This window comes from Drechmeria coniospora, chromosome 03 (genome assembly GCF_001625195.1).
Source record: "Drechmeria coniospora strain ARSEF 6962 chromosome 03, whole genome shotgun sequence".
NCBI classification, from domain to species: Eukaryota; Fungi; Ascomycota; class Sordariomycetes; order Hypocreales; family Ophiocordycipitaceae; genus Drechmeria; species Drechmeria coniospora.
Genome location: NC_054391.1, coordinates 766,290 through 788,060, shown reverse-complemented (window position 1 = coordinate 788,060; position 21,771 = coordinate 766,290). Strand labels below are relative to the sequence as shown.

General features: G+C 45.2%; 2 protein-coding genes across 2 annotated transcripts; both read right to left on the bottom strand.

The window, feature by feature from the left end:
- Positions 1-829: 829 nt before the first annotated feature.
- Positions 830-3,280, bottom strand: DCS_06077 (uncharacterized protein; the record flags this gene model as incomplete). Its single annotated transcript, XM_040803368.1, has 3 exons — positions 830-1,720; positions 1,831-2,037; positions 3,017-3,280. 3 exons carry the CDS (start codon positions 3,278-3,280, stop codon positions 830-832), a joined length of 1,362 nt encoding a protein of 453 aa, XP_040653472.1.
- Positions 3,281-13,781: 10,501 nt separating this feature from the next.
- DCS_06076 (uncharacterized protein) lies at positions 13,782-21,771 on the bottom strand (the record flags this gene model as incomplete). The annotated part of the gene is made up of 4 exons (XM_040803367.1): positions 13,782-13,837; positions 13,890-21,349; positions 21,548-21,581; positions 21,666-21,771. The coding sequence occupies 4 exons, from the start codon at positions 21,769-21,771 to the stop codon at positions 13,782-13,784; spliced, it is 7,656 nt and encodes a 2,551-aa protein (XP_040653471.1).

The window sequence follows — 21,771 nt, the reverse complement described above, 5'->3', positions numbered from 1 at the left end:
CGCTAATTAGGTCTGCTTTGAGCCGGCCTCTTTGCGCTGAAACTATCTGCGCTGCGAGGCTAAAGATGCGCTCTGGCTCGGAAGAATAGCCGGAACTGAAAAGAGATTAATTGCTATCCTGGACAATCGTGGAAATTGACGTCTTCGGAATAGCCAATCCTGAATGGGGTTGTCCACCAAACAATTACCTGGGTCAGTTGTAGCTACCCACTCCGTATTTTCGTTTCGTGCCGCGGATGTCGACGGTGCAGGCTGTGTACTAGGCTTCCTAACTGAGGCCATGAAATCATCTAGTTCAGTCGTCTTCCTTGCTACGGTCGGCTGTCCAGGTATCGCATCCTGCTCGATGGAGAGGTTCCGATATCCACCCCACAGCTCTTCTACAGCTGCCCGGCCTGTGATCAACTACTTCAGATGACCAGCCCACTGCGTCTCCACCGTTGACTAGCGAAACGCAGGATGAAGCACCAGAGTTGCGAGGTAGGCGGGGCTGTCCTCAGTGAGGGTGTAGTATTGGTCCAACTTCATCCAACCTAAGCTGCAGCCAATCCGTAGATATGGTTCTTCATCCCGCTCATGTTGTAGTTTCGACTCCTCGAGGCGCTTCAAGAGCCACTCCTTCGTTAGCAGGACCTCCTCCCAAGTTGCTCCGAACTTTCCTTCCTTAGGACGACCCTCCAGGCGTTTGGTGGCTATTTTAAGTTGAGTCAGTATAGCTAAGTACGTGTCCTGGCCGTAGCTGCCAACGTACACGCGAATGTTTCGAACCCCTCCAGCCTGTCTCACCCGAATCGTCGAGGACCTCTCGGGCTACCTCGAGGAGTAAGCGCTACTGGGGGTCAAGCGTCTCGACTTCGGTTCGTGGTATGGAGAAGGACGTAGCTAACGCGGCCAGGTCGTTGGTAGAACGGGCGATGATACTGCCGGGCTTCTTGTCCGGCGAGTTATAGGTCGAGATATTGTAGCGAGTGGGCGGTACGGGACCTCGGGCGTCCTTGCCGGCGTGAAGAAAAGACCAGAGCTCCGAGGGGGAGTGGATGCCTCCGGGTAGTCGACATGCCATACCGCAGATAGCAACGGGCTGAAACGGCCTTTGGGCACTTGGGGGGGCATCGATGCCGATCTCGTGAGGCTTTGTGTTCTCGGTTGGTATGGGTATTATGATGGCCGTTTGACCCCCGTTTGCGTAGGTGTCACAGTGGCTATTTGTGTAGAGACCACTGGCACCATTGACTCCATTCGCTCCATTGACCCTATTGGCACTATTTATATAGGGACTGTTGCCCCCCAGGCCGGCATCGTTCGGCGTCGGCGTTACGGCCGATGCAGGCCTCTGACCGATGCTCGGCGGTACCGGGTACAGGCTGTCGTAGTCGACGCGGTGCGGCATGTCCGGACCTGGCAACGCAAAGGCACGGCCGCCAGCATCTGCCGGCCACGACGGCTGTGCCGCTGGATACTGGTTGCCGGCGGCGGACGAAGCCATTAATCGCCTCCTCTTCGCCAAAGCCTTCACCGCCGCCTCTTCCTCGGCCGACCTACAGCCTCTCTTTGGCCGTATCTGCGGTAGGATGGATCGCAGGGCCATGTCGTCCTCAATGGCGACGCCGTCGCGAACACGGATCGCCGTCGGGTCGGCGTCGGTGGGGATGTTCGTCCAGTAGTCGTTGGGTATGTCCATGAGATACTTAAAAAAGCTCTTGACGTGCATCGAGTTTATCTATTTCTGCGCCGCCCTCTCCGGTTAGTCTCCGACGTCAAGAGTCCCGGCCCTGCAGGCGCGAATAGCGGAAGGGCAGGCAGGTGAGGGGAACGTGCCTTGAGACGAACGCCGTACTGAGCTACCTTTTGCGAGCTTTCGTCCTTTGTCGGGTCGGGGGCCTCGACGCCGAGTGTGGTTATCAGCTCGGCCCATGTCTTAATCTCCCTGTCGTAGAACTTGCGAACGAGCTGATAGATGGTGAAGATGTGAAAGGATTTGCCGCAGCTCTTGGGAGGCGAGCTAAACGCCTCCCTCAGCGTGTCGACCTTAGGGCTCTCGACAAGCAGTCAGTTATCAAGCAGTACTGATTACTGATTGTTACGGACATGGTATTAGTATTGGTAAGCTCCTAATCAATCAATAATCAGTAACCCACGTAACCGGGTTATATGTTGCTACGAAACTCTGGCATGGCTGCCTGCTGCAGGGTGCCAATTCGACATCGACGCGATCCGACGCGTCCGCTGCACTTTGGCGAAACTTCCATCGGTGCTAGTACAAATACACCCATGGCGCGCGTTGAACAAGGTTAAGTTAAATATCTTACAACTACATACAACCATTGACCTGAGCCCAGAATTGTCACCTTCTATGATCAACTGCAAACCAAATTTATCGCTCTGAATGAGCTACCTGGCCGGTTTCCGGGAAGAGTATTTGCCAATTGAGAGACGACGAAGTGCATATTAACGGAGCGGTGAGACTCATGCCATGCAGTTAAGAGATACCAACCACGGCATATAAGATTAGTGACCTACGGTACTCATTATCTGGCATATATAGGGTAGAGTAGCTTGCATGACATCTGCAGAGCCGACCAGGAGAGATCCAACAAACACATTGGTCAACACATAATATCTGCCTTCATACAAGTCAATGTATAGACACTGTTTCTCTCTTGCTGAGAGCTTCTGGCCGGTGTTCATTTCGCCCCGATTGGGGATATATTTCTCAATTGTTGGTTACCTGGGTCCCTCCGTAGAGATCTAGAATCGTCCGGTGCGGTTAAATATAATTTACAAACTCCAAACAGCTGACACCATTAAAATTAGGACCAACACCAGTACCAGTGTCAAACACAAATTCGGCTGGTGCTGAGTTTAACACATTAACCCTCCAAATCTCGCCTACGTCACCCATGATGCCGTAAAGATAGCCGTCTTCTGTGGCATAGGTGCCTCCAAAGGAATTTGTTCCAATATTCCCCAAAGACCGAACAACTGTCCAGGTTCTAATCGACAAGCTAAACCTTACCAATAATGTCTCTGTCCACGGTCCAGCACCATTATCAGAAGTAGGAGCGCTTGCCCAACCATAGAAATAATTTCCTCCACCCGGAACATAAGCGATACCGCCGATGTAGTACGCATGGTGTGTAGCGCTACCATCGGCAACTAATGAGCCAAATGACGCGGAGCATGAATCTGATAAATCAACTTCCATCCACCACCAGCCAGCTGCTACAGGACCAACACCAGTACTGCCGAAAAAGGCAAAAAAATGACCATTTGGAGCCATAGTACCGAATAATGGAGCGCCTGAACCAGAAGGAAAAGAACCAACTGGAAGGATCGAAGAGCTGCCATTAGCACCAATCCGGTAAATGTTCAATGATGCAGCATTAACCCCATAAATATAGTGGTCTATTATGTTCAAGCCAAGTATTCCCCATGAGCCACTAAATCCTAAATCCGTAGTTTGAAGAGTAAGTAGGCTTGAATTTGATGCAATACTGTAAAATGGATTCGGATATGTGGGTGAGTAGTTTTCTGATACAAAACCAAGAGTGCTGTTACAACTATACGGAACAAGAGTTGGCGAGGGAGATGAGCATACGGGGATGGAGCCATCAAAACAACTCGCGCCGTTGAAGTTTGGACCGAAGCCAGTACCAGTGTCAAACACAAATTCGGCTGGTGCTGAGTTTAACACATTAACCCTCCAAATCTCGCCTACGTCACCCATGATGCCGTAAAGATAGCCGTCTTCTGTGGCATAGGTGCCCCCAAAGGAATTTGTTCCAATATTCCCCAAAGACCGAACAACTGTCCAGGTTCTAATCGACAAGCTAAACCTTACCAATAATGTCTCTGTCCACGGTCCAGCACCATTATCAGAAGTAGGAGCGCTTGCCCAACTATATTGGTTATTGTAGGGTAGGCGAGGGTATTGCTTGTATTCCGCTAAGATATTGTAATAGCCGTTTAGAGTAGCCGTTTTATTGGAAGAGGAATAAGCTTAAGTTACAGGCGTTAGGCTATCCTTTTGCTAATAGCCCTATAGTAGTTATAGCTGCTATTGATTTAAATATTAAGGAATCTTATAGAATTTACGAGTATAGCAATAAGAAAGGGTAGTCTATCTATCCTTAGTGTAATCTTTTTAAACTTAGTTTCCTAATTCCCTTAGTTCCTTAAGGTCCGCTTGCCTATAAACCCTTTGTACCTCCATACGAGACTTAGCTTAAAGGCGCTTTATTTCCCTCCTCTTCCTTAGTCTTTAGTTCCTTACTAATATACTCTTCCCCCTAAGCGGCCTGGATGCTTATCCCTAGTGTATATAGGATTACGGCTTGTTGTAGGTATTGTTAAATATAGTAGCCTCCCTTCCTATAGCGAATATATATACCGGCCGCCCTATGCCTGTCCCTTTCTTCCTGTATAACCTATCTTACCTACTGTTAGGGCCTGCCTTAGCCCTAGTTCGTTTTCGTTATCGGCCTGGTCGTAGCCGCTCTAGGCCCGGTTATAGCCCTAGAGCCCGCCGAGTTAACCCCTAACATTAGGGTGTTGCCGTCCTTGTTGGGTTGGGGGGTTGCCCTAGCCGTCCCCTAGCTGGGCCCGCTCTAGTCCCTGATTTTGTCCTCTATGCGTTGCAATTCTATTTCGGATGCAATTCGTTTATATATATCGACCGCCTCGTTATAATTATCTATTATAGTTCCCTGCTAGAGAATATAATCCCTTATTCTCTTAGTTAGCCTAATGCGGAGCTTTATAAGTTTTACCTTGCTAGGCTAATATATCCCTCCTGCTAGTATAAGCTTCTCTTCGAAGCGTATAAGGAACGCTAGGAACGATTCCGACGTCCTTTGCCTAATGTCCTCCAGTTCAATAACTGCTAGTCGCTAGTGGTAGGGGCTACTGTAAGCCGATTCGAGGTACGTTAGGAATTGGAACGGGTCGTAACTGATGCGGGTACCTTCCTTGAAGTACGTTATAACTTATTGCTGGACTTTTGCTGAGAGGTTTTGCTAGACAAAGATCTATTGGTCCTAGGCGGACCCGATAAAGTCCCTATCTACCTAAAGCTTGCGGTCTATATAGAACTTCCAGGCTGCAAAGGTGCCCTTATTGCCGTTATACGGGTCCCCGACCGGGATCGGTTTGCGTTTAATACGGGCCCGTAGTATGCTTGACTTATCCCCGGTCCGTTTCTGCTGGGAGTTAATTGTTAAGGTGTCTATTAGCTGGGCCGACGAGTGCCCTAGGTCCTGCTGTACCTATTGCTGTCCATTCTTCTGCAGGGCTGAGATTTAGACGGAGTACGTTTCCATTTGGGCGTGCATTCGGCCAAACTCCGTATGGACTTTTGCTATAAAGTCCTCCATAACTTACTGGAGGTTAATTTCTTTGGGCTTCCCCTTGTCTATTTTAACTTACGATAGTTAGGCTTCTCCTTCCTCCTAACCGGTATAAGTAAAGTCTTTTAAATGTTAAGGAGTTACTAGGCAACTGCTCTAGGGCTCTTAATAATATTTATTAAAAGACTTAAAGGAGGGAAAACTACTTAGTAACTAGGGCTTCTAGTTATATGCGCGCTTCCTAGTAGGTCCCTTGGTTCCCTTTATTCTTGAATATTGGGCTAAACCCGATACTATAATAAGTATCCTATTTGGGTAGTCTTACTAGCATAAATACCAGTATTTCAATAAATACTACTAGTACTAATAGGATAGTATCCTATTTGGGTAGTCTTACTAGTATAAATACTAGTATTTTAACAGCTGTAACTGCCGGGACTGTTGTAACTAGCCGAGCCGCTGCTGTAACTGCCGGGACCGTTGTGACTAACCTGGCCGCTGCTATTATTTTCCGGCTCTGACTACTGTACTCTAATCCGTGCCCTGATATTTGTGTTTATATGAAATTTATAATGTTGCTGTTATGTAAATAGAAAAGTCTTTTCTAGAGCATTGTTTAAAGTATGCTCCTTGTCGGCAATAGCTACGTGCTTTCTTATGCTATGCGGAACGTATATTATAAGAAGCTGTTAAAATTACTGGTATTTATACTAGTAAGACTACCCAAATAGGATACTATCCTAAATGTGTTACTACTTGTAACACCTGGCAGTAGTACTATTGCTCGCCAATATACTACTACTGTACTGTACGTATAAGTAGTATATTGAGTTAACTAATTGCAATACTATACAAATTCTCCTTACTCCGACTTAGTATAACTAATAGCAGTACTACTGCCCAGCCAATTTACTACTGTTGCGCGTCTTGTACAAGTAGTACTTAGTCGACTAAGCAAGATCATTAATCGGACCGTTAATTAACGCTCTCCCAACTACTACTAGTAGTTGCCCGCTAACAGTACTACTATTGCGCGCTAGGACCCACCTAACTACAACTAGCAGTTGCTTGCTAGTAGTACTACTACTGGCCCGCTTAACTACTGCAGTACTACTGCTGTACTGTCGCGACCGAATATTAATACCAACTAAGTCTGCTAGTTATATATACCAACTGTGCAACTTGCAGTATAACTCAACCAGAGTATTTAGAGTTGTATTGAATGCAAGTAGATTGTTCGGAGATGCATTGTATGGAATCAGACAGAATTCCAATACGTGCACATTGCACTGATAGAGGTATTACCTCTTAGGTATATAATGGTCCTACCTTTCCTACACTCTTAGATAGGAAAACACATAAAAGCTACAAGAATACAAGTAAGAATAAGAAACACAAAAGTCTTTCTTTTCTGAATCGCATCTTGGTACTACCTTTTGACTTATTCAAATCTGTATTCTCTGCCCAGTTACTGACTGGTGTACTTCCTGCTATTACTAATAGCCTCGATTGATATCCATTTTGGATAGTCCGTACAACTGTACTTCTACTGTGCACCCTTCCTATTTTACCCCTTTATTTCAAGAGGTATTTCCCCTTTTATTTCTAAAAATTATGGAATGCATTGAGTGTTCCTTTGTACCCCTTGAATATAAGGTTATAGTAGGCCTTATATAGGTTGGAGCGTTTGGTTTCGTAACCTTCGGAGTAGTGTGTTACAGAGTCACTAGGCAACTGCTCTAGAGCTCTCAATAATATTTATTAAAAGACTTGAAGGAGGGAAAACTACTTGGCAACTAGGGCTTCTAGTTGTGTGCGTTCCTCCTAGTGGATCCCTTGGTTCCCTCCGTTCTCCTATATCGGACTAAGCCCGATACCATAACGTAGTGCGTTTTTAGTAGTAGGAAAATATTAGTTGGATTTTTGATATATACAGTCGATTTTGAGATTTCTTTTGTATAACTATTCCGTAGTAGTATAAGTAAATTGGCCTGATTTCTGCTTGAAAAGCTAGATGCAATTAAGGGCTTGTTAAGAAAGCCTTCCAGATCAAGGGCTTAGAGTTGTATTTATATGGATTGCTCCTATAGCTTGTAGTTCTCGGTGCCTTTGAGTTTTTTATATTCCGGGAATTAAAATGCCTTTTTGTTTAGAATATAGATAGAGTAGGTATCCTCTGTCTTAGTAATAGTAGTACTAGTACTAAGGGTTGACTCAATAACGTTTAGTCGTTCTTATATCCGTAGGACAACAGTATTGAGTTGCTGTAATAGTTCGTTAATTTGCGTTTGTTGTACCAGTAGGTATTTTTTAATTTCCAATAGGTTGGTCTTCTGACCTTTGGTTAGTGGGATCCATTTTCTAGTTAGTAACTAGATTCCGATCTTACCTTACTTACCTAGCTAGTAATACCAGCAATTGGGTATCCTACTAGTAGTACTGTTAGAAGAGGGAGCCGTAGCTTAGAGACTAAGCGTTACTACTAGTGCTAGTAGTTGGGGAAGCCGTTGTTTAGTGACCAAGAGGTACCAGTAGTACTGGTAGATAACGTACTAGTAGTACTAGTAGTTGGGGGGGCCGTAATTTGGTGACCAAGAATTACTAGTAGTACTGGTAGGTGACTTAGTAAGTCATAGAATTCGATCAATCGTTACCAGTAGTGTTAAAATTACTGGTATTTATACTAGTAAGACTACCCAAATAGGATACTATCCTATGTATTGCTATTTTCAATACCTGGCAGCAGTACTACTGCTTGCCAATATACTATCACTGTACTGCACATACAAGTAGTATATCGAGTTAACGAATTGCATTTGCTATGCAAATTCTCCTCGCACAGACTTAGTATCACTGATGGCAGTACTACTGCCCAGCCAATTCACTACTGTTACGCGTCTCGTACAAGTAGTACTTTGTTGACTAAGCAAGATTATTGATCGGGCCGTCAATTAACGCGCTCCCAACTACTACTAGTAGTTGCCCGCCAATAGTACTACTATTGCGCGGTAGGACCCACCCAACTGCAACTAGCAGTTGCTTGCTAGTAGTACTACTACTGGCCCACTCGACTACTGCAGTACTTCTGCTGTACTGTCGCGACCGAACCCTAATACTGATCAACCCTACTAGTTGCATCCAACTAGCAGTATGACTCAACCAGAGTATTTGGAGCTGCATTGAATGCAAGCAGATTGTTCGGAGATGCATTGTATAGAATCAGACAGAATTCCAATACGTGCATATTGCACTGATTGAGGTACTACCTCTCAGGTATAAAATGGTCCTACCTTTCCTACACTCTTAGATAGTTAGGATAGAATAAGCACGCAAGACACACATGCTGTGAACACACACGCACGCGCACAAGCACAAGAAACACAACAGTCTTTTATTTTTGAATCGTCCCTTGGCACTACTATTTGACTTGTTCAAATCTGTATTTCTTGCCCAGTTACTAACTGGTGCACTTCCTGCTGTTACTAACAGCCTTGATTGATATCCATTTTGGATAGTCCGTGCAACTGAACTTCCACTGCGCATCCTTCCTATTGTACCCCTTTATTAAAAGAGGTATTTCCCCTTTTATTTCCAAAAAGTAGTACTGGTAGGTAACTTAGTAAGTTATAAGGATCGATCAATTGTTACCAGTAGTATTAGTAAGTAACTTAGTAAGTTACAGAGATCGATCCGGACGATTTACTAGTAGTACTAGTAGGCGACTTAGTAAGTTGCAAAGATTAATTCCAGAGGATTAATTGTAGTCCTTCCGGGCTTATAACCTTTGGCAATTTGTATACGCAAGAGGAGGGAGTAGTGGAAGTATATTGCACGGACCAGGGAATCAATCACGCTGTTAGTAACAGCAAAATGGGTACTAGTTAGTAACTGGGCAAGAGTGCACACTTAGTAGTACCAAATTATACAAACGAATGCGATTATTCTTCTAACTAACGTGCAAGGGAAGTACGGCTATTAATCCTATAGAGTAGTACCTTATGTGACGATATCGTATATCGTACTCTCTTCCTAGCCTACCCTACACCCTCCATCACGTGACGCGCGGACCGTCTGGGTATATAGGCCGTTCCTCGCCGCCCTTGCTGTTTTCTGTCTCTTTTCTTCCTCCTTAGTTCGAAAATTCTACAGTCTTTGCGCATACTGCCTTCCTGCTAGTCAGCTTCGTAACACCTTATAGGTCCAGATTATAGCTGTACAGTCGCACTATAGTTTGATTCACCGTTTGGTTGCACAATGGTTTAATCGCCCGTTGTAGTCGCACAATAGTTTAATCGCCGTTTCGGTTCTACAATAGTTTGATTGCCCGCAGTAGTACTGTAGGCTGGTAATAACTAGTAGCGATTGGGAGAGCGGTAACTGTTATTCCTATCAATTGGCTCCAGTAGTCGACTGGCTAATATATATACAAGTTGTATTATGGTAGTAAGTTCGCCGGTAGTAGTACAACTGCTAGTCGCTCCGAGTTGTTATTCGGAGAAATAGTATATTGTATACTATTAGTCAACTCTTTATAATTACTTATACTCGCAGTATAGCATAGTATATTTGCTAGTAGTAGTACTCCTAGTAGTTACTACTAGTAGCAGTAATAATAGGATAGTATCCTATTTAGGTAGTCTTACTAGTATAAATACTAATATTTTAACAGCTACTATAGAGTAGGTCCGCTAATAGCTAGTAGTAGCGCAGAGCCGATACCGCGGCCCGCCTTGCTCGCCGATCTGTATAAGCACAAGGAAGAACGGGAACCGGAGGAAGATCCCGGGAAGCATTCTTGCCGACTTCCTAGGAAACAACATTATAATATTAAGCTATAGCCAGATCTAGAAGTTACTAGCAATTTATCCAGCTTGGTCTGCGGAGGCAGTTCGACCTTAACTTGCTTCTTGCTAATGCCGGCCACCTATGCAACATCCTTTAACGCCCAAGCCGGCATACCGCATTATCGCAATAGTATATTAGTCTAGGTAAGTATCTAGCAATATACTGTTATTAACTTTTCTTAGGCCGTCTTTAGCGTTTACTTTAGCGAAGTTACTACTAACCTGTACTTATTAATCGTACTACACCCTACTTTTCTAGCCCTTGGATTCCTCGTACTACCTTTGTAAGGCTAGGCGCCCGGGTAAAGCTCGGGTAGACAGGAAGGCGGGGTTGCCCCAGGAGTAGGGCACGCTCCGGCTACAAAAGGAGTGTAAGCACAGAAGCTTAAAAGGGATTAAGCTTTAGTCCTAAATACTACTCGATTTCTAAAGAAAGTTTACCTGCTTACCTAACTGTCTTTAAATCAGTCCGCCTATTACAACCTTTAGTGGTGGTACGAGGAATCCGAGGGCTAGAAAAGTAGGGCGTAGTACGATTACTACTTGGCGCTACCGCTACTAATATACCCGCCAAACATTGCAATCTAACGCCGCCTGCCTTAATTACCTACTGCCTAAGATTGAACGTAAGATATTTAAGCCTATGTTTAAAAACCTTTACTTCCTCGACTAATTAGGCATCCCGAGCGGAACAAATGCCTATAGGTTAATCTATTCTCTCCTTCTTCCTCTTCTTTATTAGTAGCCTTTACCGATATCGGTCTGTAAGGGTTCCTCCTTAGGAAATAAATAAGGTAAAGGGGGAGATAAGGGACATTAAATACTTTACCTTAGGATCCAGGTCCTAAGGCAGATCCGTTTTTTTCTTTTTCTTCCTCTCTTCCTTCCTTTTCCTTTTTCTTCCTCTTACCCTTTCTTATTTTTTTCCCCTTTTCCTTTCTCTTTCTTTAGTCTATACTCTTTCTCTTGCCCTCTCTCTTCCTGTCCTCTTCTTTATAGCCTTTGCTGTTATTGGCCTACAAGGGATTTACCTTAGGACCCGGGTCCGAAGGTAGATCCTATACAGACAGGCAACAGTAAAAGCCGTAAAGAAGAGGATAGGGATTAAGGAAGAGGCAGATAGGACCCACCTTAGGTCCCGGGTCCTAAGGTGGATCCTATCTACTACTTCTTTAATCTTCGTCTCCTCTTATTCGTAGCCTTTACTATTATCAGTCGATAAAGGATCCACCTTAAAAGCTAGTACAAATAAGAGAAGAGGAAGACAAAGGAAGAGATATATAGGATTTACCTTAGGACCCGGGTCCTAAGGTAGATCCCTCGCAGGCCGATAACAGCAAAGGCTATAAATAAGAGGATAGGAAGAGAAAGGGTGAAAGGAAGGGTAGAAGAATAAAAGAGATAAATAGGATTTACCTTCGGACCTAGGTCCAAAGGTATATTTGCTACTATATATTAATATGATTATTCTATAATATTTTTGTAAGGCGCGCTATAGGCGTGTAGGCCTTATAAGCGAATGTAAGGTGCAGTACCCGTACTAAGTGCGGATACTGGCGGATCTTTTGACAGTTTGGCTATATAGTCGAACGGTTAACTGGTCTATTGTCCATATGGGCACACCTCCCTATATGTGTTACAATTTTTCACTTTTACTATAACCTTTTTATTATTTCAACTAATCTCTAGCCCTAACCCCTACCCTTCCGGCCTGTTTTTCCCTTACTATTTCCTCCTTCGTCCAGTCTCGAGAGCCTATTGTAGTAACGTAGCGTTTGTATATCTATTTATAGTCTAGGCACCAATTGTAACTGTTCTTATCGTACTGCTACGGGAGTTTCAATTAGTCTAATCAATGTCCCTAAAATTAACTACCTTATTCGCAAGATAAATTATGGGCGAAGAAAATCAAAGCAAGAACTACCATAATAATATAATGATGGAACAACCCCTATTGCTGTCGAAACAAGAATAGCTGGCTCTCCTGTTAAAACATGTACTTTCCAAAGTTCACCAAGTGTACCACTGTAAGCATATAAATAGCCATCACTGGTCCCCCAAGTAAGTGAAAAATGAGCACCACCCGCCCAATAATTACCACCTATACTCCCTAATGATCGAACTATATTCCATTGTCTAGATATTAGATCAAACTTGGCTAGAACGGTTCCCGTTTGTGTCCCGAGACCGTTATTCGTAGTGTCAGTTGATCCAAGTGCATAAATGCCATCTCCAGCGGGAACATAAGAAACTGGACTTATGTAATAAGAATTATGATAAGCAAAACCTTCTCCAAGTAGAGCTCCAAAGGTTGGTGAGCAAGAATTCGAAAGATCGTATTCATACCAGTACCAGCCTGCTGCTAGAGGACCGACATCGGTATATCCACTAAAGATAAAATAACTTCCATTTCCCGTAATAGTTGCTGTTATTGGATACCATAATGTTACTACTTTACCTAGCATTGTTGTAACACCCCCTGCCCCGACCCTTATAAGAGTTGAGTCAGAACAACCGCTTAGTCCATAGACGTAATTGTCAACAGGATTAAATCCAGGCAACCAAATTGGAACATTCGAAAAATGTGATAGGGTTCCTGATGTTGAGTTGATAATATTTGCAGGAGAAGGACTGTCCCATTGCCACCAGAACCCAGCAATGCCGGTACAGTTGAAAGGAGGCATAGTAGAAATAGGTGCAGGACATATAACACCCGTAGGTTCCGTAATAATAACGCTAGTAGTACATGGATACGAACAGCTGGTTGATGGCATAATTGTTGTGGTCCCTGACTGACTACCAGAAACCGTTTTCGTTATAGTAGCATCCATTGGCCCTGTGCCAAAATAATCAAAGCAACCTGTGCCATAAGAATATTGCAATCCCGTTGATGCCGAAACCAAAATAGGTTGCCCTGCAGCTAAAACATGGACTTTCCAAATTTGACCTAGGCCATCTTGAGCATATAAAAAGCCATCTTTTGTGCCCCATGTAGCGCCCCACCAATTATCAGAAACACTTCCTAAGCACTTAACAACAATCCATTCCCGTAATATCAAATCAAATCTTACTAAAACTGTTCCAGTACGAGTCCCGACACCGTTATTCGTAGTGTCAGTTGATCCAAGTGCATAAATGCCATCTCCAGCGGGAACATAAGAAACTGGACTTATATAATAAGAATTATGATAAGCATAACCTTCTCCCAGTAGAGCTCCAAAAGTTGGTGAGCAAGAATTCGAAAGATCGTATTCATACCAGTACCAGCCTCCTGCTAGAGGACCGACATCGGTATATCCACTAAAGATAAAATAACTTCCATTTCCCGTAATAGTTCCAGTTAGTGGATACCATTGGGATAATGAAATGCCGGGAAATTGGGTGATAGTGGCACTAGGGCCAATTCTTACTAGTGTATTGCCACCAGAGGCATAACCATAAATAAAATGATCAACTGGATTAAATGCTGCGAAAGAGGCAGGAAAGTTACCGTACCCCATCGCGAAACCATTATAATCGAAGGTAAATGCGGGACTGGGACTATCATACATTACAGTAAAACCAGAAATATTACTGCAGTTTACTGCTGGTACTATTGATGTATGGGGAGGGCATACAGCAGGTGTTCTCGTAGTCGTGACAATAATGCTAGTAGTACATGGGTGAGTGCAATTACTCCCTGGTAACATAGTTGTAGTACCTGCGACAAGACCAGTAAGAGTTGTTGTAATAGCTATATCAGGACTAGGCAATATAATAAAAATGGTACCAACAGAGAATGTACCAGTAGGAAGCGATGTAATAGTAGAGACGGTAGTTCCAGAACCAGTTGTGGTTACTGTAGTATATGGCCCAGTAAATGAAGGCATTAGAATAATTATAGTTCCAGTGGCATCTGAATCACTGGGTAGTAAAGTTTCAGTGGATATTTGTGATCCTGTACCAGTGGAGGTAACTGTAGTGAATAATAACAAGGTGGTACCGCTACTGGTAGCAGTAACAATAATCCTAATAGGACAGGATCCTACGCAACCGGAAGTTGGTACGATAGTGCTTGTTCCAGGTATTGGACCAAATGTTGTCTCTGTGATAAAACCGCCGGTAGCAGTAACAACGATTCTCGTAGGGCAGAATCCTGTGCAGCCGGAAGATGGTAAGATGGTGCTTGTTCCAGGTGTTGGACCAAATGTTGTTATTGTGGTAAAGCCGCCGGTAGCAGTAATAATGATTCTCGTAGGACAGAATCCTGTGCAGCCGGAAGACGGTAAGATGGTGCTTGTTCCAGGTGTTGGACCAAACGTTGTCTCTGTAGTAAAGCCGCCGGTAGCAGTAACAATAATTCTCGTAGGACAGATTCCTGTGCAGCCGGAAGTTGGTACGATAGTGCTTGTTCCAGGTATTGGACCAAATGTTGTCTCTGTGGTAAAGCCGCCGGTAGCAGTAACAATAATTCTCGTAGGACAGAATCCTATACAGCCGGAAGAAGGCAAGATAGTGCTTGTTCCAGGTGTTGGACCAAATGTTGTTATTGTGGTAAAGCCGCCGGTAGCAGTAATAATGATTCTCGTAGGACAGAATCCTGTGCAGCCGGAAGACGGTAAGATGGTGCTTGTTCCAGGTGTTGGACCAAACGTTGTCTCTGTGGTAAAGCCGCCGGTAGCAGTAATAATGATTCTCGTAGGACAGAATCCTGTGCAGCCGGAAGACGGTAAGATGGTGCTTGTTCCAGGTGTTGGACCAAACGTTGTCTCTGTAGTAAAGCCGCCGGTAGCAGTAACAATAATTCTCGTAGGACAGATTCCTGTGCAGCCGGAAGTTGGTACGATAGTGCTTGTTCCAGGTATTGGACCAAATGTTGTCTCTGTGGTAAAGCCGCCGGTAGCAGTAACAATAATTCTCGTAGGACAGAATCCTATACAGCCGGAAGAAGGCAAGATAGTGCTTGTTCCAGGTGTTGGACCAAATGTTGTCTCTGTGGTAAAGCCGCCGGTAGCAGTAATAATGATTCTCGTAGGACAGAATCCTATGCAGCCGGAAGTTGGTACGATAGTGCTTGTTCCAGGTATTGGACCAAATGTTGTCTCTGTGGTAAAGCCGCCGGTAGCAGTAACAACAATTCTCGTAGGACAGAATCCTGTGCAGCCGGAAGAAGGCAAGATAGTACTTGTTCCAGGTGTTGGACCAAATGTTGTCTCTGTGGTAAAGCCACCGGTAGCAGTAACAATAATTCTCGTAGGACAGATTCCTGTGCAGCCGGAAGATGGTAAGATAGTGCTTGTTCCGGGTGTTGGACCAAACGTTATCTCTGTGGTAAAGCCGCCGGTAGCAGTAACAATAATTCTCGTAGGACAGAATCCTGTACAGCCGGAAGAAGGTAAGATGGTGCTTGTTCCAGGTGTTGGCCCAAATGTTGTCTCTGTGGTAAAGCCGCCGGTAGTAGTAACGATAATTCTCGTAGGACAAAATCCTGTGCAGCCGGAAGATGGTAAGATGGTACTTGTTCCAGGAGTTGGTCCAAAGGTAGATTCTGTAATCACACCACCTGAAGGAGCAGCAGTGATGATGATCCTTGTCGGACAGGCGCCAGTACAACCAGATGAAGGTGGAACAGTGCTGGTACCGGCTGTTGGACCAAACGTTGTCTCTGTAGTAAAGCCGCCAGTAGCAGTTACGATGATTCTGGTAGGACATATTCCTGCACAACCAGATGATGGCATTATAGTGCTAGTACCAGGTGTTGGCCCAAATGTTGTTTCGGTAGTAAAGCCGCCAGTCGCAGTGATAATAACCCTAGTAGGACAAAACCCTGTGCAATCAGATAATGGCAGCATGGTGCTTGTTCCAGGAGTCGGTCCAAAAATAGATTCTGTAATCAAACCACCTGAAGGAGCAGCAGTAATGATAATCCTTGTGGGACAGGCGCCAGTACAACCAGATGAAGGTGGAATAGTGCTGGTACCGGCCGTTGGACCAAACGTTGTTTCGGTAGTAAAGCCGCCAGTAGCAGTGACGATGATCCTCGTCGGGCAGAAGCCAATACAACCAGATGAAGGTGGAATAGTACTAGTACCGGCCGTTGGTCCAAACGTTGTTTCAGTAGTAAAGCCGCCGGTTGCAGTGACAATGACCCTGGTAGGACAGAAGCCAGTGCAATCAGATGATGGCAGTATGGTACTTGTTCCAGGAGATGGTCCAAAGGTAGATTGTGTAATTATGCCACCTGAAGGAGCAGAAGTGACGATAATCCTCGTCGGGCAGAAGCCAATACAACCAGATGAAGGTGGAATAGTACTAGTACCAGGTGTTGGTCCAAACGTTGTTTCGGTAGTAAAGCCGCCGGTAGCAGTGACAATGACCATGGTAGGACAGAACCCTGTGCAATCAGATGATGGCAGCATAGTGCTTGTTCCAGGAGTTGGTCCAAAGGTAGATTGTGTAATTACGCCACCTGAAGGAGCAGAAGTAACGATAATCCTCGTCGGGCAGAAGCCAATACAACCAGATGAAGGTGGAATAGTACTAGTACCAGGTGTTGGTCCAAACGTTGTTTCGGTAGTAAAGCCGCCGGTAGCAGTGACAATGACCATGGTAGGACAGAACCCTGTGCAATCAGATGATGGCAGCATAGTGCTTGTTCCAGGAGTTGGTCCAAAGGTAGATTGTGTAATTACGCCACCTGAAGGAGCAGAAGTAACAATAATCCTCGTCGGGCAGAAGCCAATACAACCAGATGAAGGTGGAATAGTACTAGTACCAGGTGTTGGTCCAAACGTTGTTTCGGTAGTAAAGCCGCCGGTAGCAGTGATAATGACCCTGGTAGGACAGAACCCAGTGCAATCAGATGATGGCAGCATAGTGCTTGTTCCAGGAGTTGGTCCAAAGGTAGATTGTGTAATCACGCCACCTGAAGGAGCAGAAGTAACAATAATCCTCGTCGGGCAGAAGCCAATACAACCAGATGAAGGTGGAATAGTACTAGTACCAGGTGTCGGTCCAAAGGTTATTTCGGTAGTAAAGCCGCCGGTAGCAGTGACAATGACCATGGTAGGACAGAACCCTGTGCAATCAGATGATGGCAGCATAGTGCTTGTTCCAGGAGTTGGTCCAAAGGTAGATTGTGTAATTATGCCACCTGAAGGAGCAGAAGTAACAATAATCCTCGTCGGGCAGAAGCCAATACAACCAGATGAAGGTGGAATAGTACTAGTACCAGGTGTCGGTCCAAAGGTTATTTCGGTAGTAAAGCCGCCGGTAGCAGTGACAATGACCATGGTAGGACAGAACCCTGTGCAATCAGATGATGGCAGCATAGTGCTTGTTCCAGGAGTTGGTCCAAAGGTAGATTGTGTAATTATGCCACCTGAAGGAGCAGAAGTAACGATAATCCTCGTCGGGCAGAAGCCAATACAACCAGATGAAGGTGGAATAGTACTAGTACCAGGTGTTGGTCCAAACGTTGTTTCGGTAGTAAAGCCGCCGGTAGCAGTGACAATGACCATGGTAGGACAGAACCCTGTGCAATCAGATAATGGCAGCATAGTGCTTGTTCCAGGAGTTGGTCCAAAGGTAGATTGTGTAATTACGCCACCTGAAGGAGCAGAAGTAACAATAATCCTCGTCGGGCAGAAGCCAATACAACCAGATGAAGGTGGAATAGTACTAGTACCAGGTGTCGGTCCAAAGGTTATTTCGGTAGTAAAGCCGCCGGTAGCAGTGACAATGACCATGGTAGGACAGAACCCAGTGCAATCAGATGATGGCAGCATAGTGCTTGTTCCAGGAGTTGGTCCAAAGGTAGATTGTGTAATTATGCCACCTGAAGGAGCAGAAGTAACGATAATCCTCGTCGGGCAGAAGTCAATACAACCAGATGAAGGTGGAATAGTACTAGTACCAGGTGTTGGTCCAAACGTTGTTTCGGTAGTAAAGCCGCCGGTAGCAGTGACAATGACCATGGTAGGACAGAACCCTGTGCAATCAGATAATGGCAGCATAGTGCTTGTTCCAGGAGTTGGTCCAAAGGTAGATTGTGTAATTACGCCACCTGAAGGAGCAGAAGTAACAATAATCCTCGTCGGGCAGAAGCCAATACAACCAGATGAAGGTGGAATAGTACTAGTACCAGGTGTCGGTCCAAAGGTTATTTCGGTAGTAAAGCCGCCGGTAGCAGTGACAATGACCATGGTAGGACAGAACCCTGTGCAATCAGATAATGGCAGCATAGTGCTTGTTCCAGGAGTTGGTCCAAAGGTAGATTGTGTAATTAAGCCACCTGAAGGAGCAGAAGTAACAATAATCCTCGTCGGGCAGAAGCCAATACAACCAGATGAAGGTGGAATAGTACTAGTACCAGGTGTTGGTCCAAACGTTGTTTCGGTAGTAAAGCCGCCGGTAGCAGTAATAATAACCCTGGTAGGACAGAACCCTGTGCAATCAGATGATGGCAGCATAGTGCTTGTTCCAGGAGTTGGTCCAAAGGTAGATTGTGTAATCACGCCACCTGAAGGAGCAGAAGTAACAATAATCCTCGTCGGGCAGAAGCCAATACAACCAGATGAAGGTGGAATAGTACTAGTACCAGGTGTCGGTCCAAAGGTTATTTCGGTAGTAAAGCCGCCGGTAGCAGTGACAATGACCATGGTAGGACAGAACCCAGTGCAATCAGATGATGGCAGCATAGTGCTTGTTCCAGGAGTTGGTCCAAAGGTAGATTGTGTAATTACGCCACCTGAAGGAGCAGAAGTAACAATAATCCTCGTCGGGCAGAAGCCAATACAACCAGATGAAGGTGGAATAGTACTAGTACCAGGTGTTGGTCCAAACGTTGTTTCGGTAGTAAAGCCGCCGGTAGCAGTAATAATAACCCTGGTAGGACAGAACCCTGTGCAATCAGATGATGGCAGCATAGTGCTTGTTCCAGGAGTTGGTCCAAAGGTAGATTGTGTAATCACGCCACCTGAAGGAGCAGAAGTAACAATAATCCTTGTCAGACAGGCGCCAGTACAGCCAGATGAAGGTGGAATAGTGCTGGTACCAGCCGTTGGACCAAACGTTGTTTCGGTAGTAAAGCCGCCGGTTACAGTAATAATGATTCTCGTAATACAAATTCCAGTACAGCCAGGTGATGGCACTATAGTGATAGTACCAGCAGTTGGACCAAATGTAAATTCAGATACAATGGAAATGGTATTGCTAGGTACTACAACAACAATGGTGCCAACTGTATCCGTTCCACTAGGAGGCAGTGTAGTAATGGATGTCGTCAATCCGGTTCCAGTACTTGTAACGGTGGTATACGGTCCCGTAAACGTGCTGCTGGGAACTACAACAACAATGGTACCAACTGTATCCGTTCCAGTAGGAGGCAGTGTAGCGATGGATGTTATCAATCCGGTTCCAGTACTTGTAACGGTGGTATACGGTCCCGTAAACGTGCTGCTAGGAACTACAACAATAATGGTACCAACTGTATCCGTTCCACTAGGAGGTAGTGTAGCGATGGATGTTGTCAATCCGGTTCCAGTACTTGTAATGGTGGTATACGGTCCCGTAAACGTGCTGCTGGGAACTACAACAATAATGGTACCAACTGTATCCGTTCCACTAGGAGGTAGTGTAGCGATGGATGTTGTTAATCCGGTTCCAGTACTTGTAACGGTACTATACGGTCCCGTGAACGTACTGCTGGGAACTATAACAACAATGGTACCAACTGTATCCGTTCCACTAGGAGGTAGTGTAGCTATGGATGTTGTCAATCCGGTTCCAGTACTTGTAAAAGTAGTATACGGTCCCGTGAACGTACTGCTGGGAACTACAACAACAATGGTACCAACTGTATCCGTTCCACTGGGGGGCAGTGTAGCGATAGATGTTGTGAATCCGGTTCCAGTACTTGTAAAAGTAGTATACGGTCCCGTGAACGTACTGCTGGGAACTACAACAATAATGGTACCAACTGTATGCGTTCCACTAGGAGGCAGTGTAGCAATAGAGGTTGTCAATCCGGTTCCAGTACTTGTAACGGTGGTATACGGTCCCGTGAACGTGCTGCTGGGAACTATAACAACAATGGTACCAACAGTATCCGTTCCAATAGGGGCCAGTGTAGCGATGGATGTCGTCAATCCGGTTCCAGTACTTGTAACGGTGGTATACGGTCCCGTGAACGTGCTGCTGGGAACTACAACAACAATGGTACCAACTGTATCCGTTCCACTAGGAGGCAGGGTAGCAATAGAGGTTGTCAATCCGGTTCCAGTACTTGTATCGGTGGTATACGGTCCCGTAAACGTACTGCTGGGAACTACAACAATAATGGTGCCAACTGTATCCGTTCCACTAGGTGGTAGTGTAGCGATGGATGTCGTTAATCCGGTTCCAGTACTTGTAACGGTGGTATACGGTCCCGTAAACGTGCTGCTGGGAACTACAACAATAATGGTGCCAACTGTATCCGTTCCACTAGGAGGCAGTGTAGCGATGGATGTTGTCAATCCGGTTCCAGTACTTGTAACGGTTTTATACGGTCCCGTGAACGTACCGCTGGGAACTACAACAATAATGGTGCCAACTGTATCCGTTCCACTAGGAGGCAGTGTAGCGATGGATGTTGTAATTCCGGTGCCAGTACTTATAACGGTTTTATACGATCCCGTGAACGTGCTGCTGGGAACTATAACAATAATGGTGCCAACTGTATCCGTTCCACTAGGAGGCAGTGTAGCGATGGATGTTGTGAATCCAGTACCAGAACTTGTAAGCGTCTTAAATGGTCCCGTGAACGTACGGCTGGGAACTACAACAATAATGGTGCCAATTGTATCCGTTCCACTTGGGGGTAGTGTAGCGATAGATGTTGTTAATCCGGTCCCGGTACTTGTAACGGTTATATACGGTCCCGTAAACGTACTGCTGGGAACTACAATAACAATGGTGCCAACTGTATCCGTTCCACTAGGAGGCAGTGTAGCGATAGATGTTGTGAATCCGGTCCCAGTACTTGTAAGCGTCTTGAATGGTCCCGTGAACGTGCTGCTGGGAACTACAACAACAATGGTTCCAACTGTATCCGTTCCACTAGGGGGCAGTATAGCAATAGATGTTGTCAATCCGGTTCCAGTACTTGTAACTGTGGTATACTGTCCTGTGAAAGTTGTGCTAGGGATGAAGATTATTAATGTTCCTGTTAACTCCGTTTCAGCTGGTATAATTGTTTTTGTTGAGGTGACCGATCCTGTGTAAAAACTCGTAATCGTCCTGAATGGACCTGTAAATGATATGCTAGGTATGATAACGATTATAGTCCCGGTTAAGTCCGTTCCAGCCGGTGACATAGTTATGCTTGTGGTCACTGACCCTGTTCCAATGCTTGTCAGTGTCTTGAATTGCCCTAGTCCTGTTGTGCTAGGTCTAATAATAATAACGGTCCCGGTTAAGTCTGTTCCCGATGGAGGCATTGTTAAAGTCGATGTACCTAACCCTGTTCCAATGCTTGTGAGTGTTGTGAATGGGCCTGTGAATACTGTGCTAGGTTGGACAATGATTATGGTCCCGGTCAAATCTGTTCCAGCCGGTAGCAT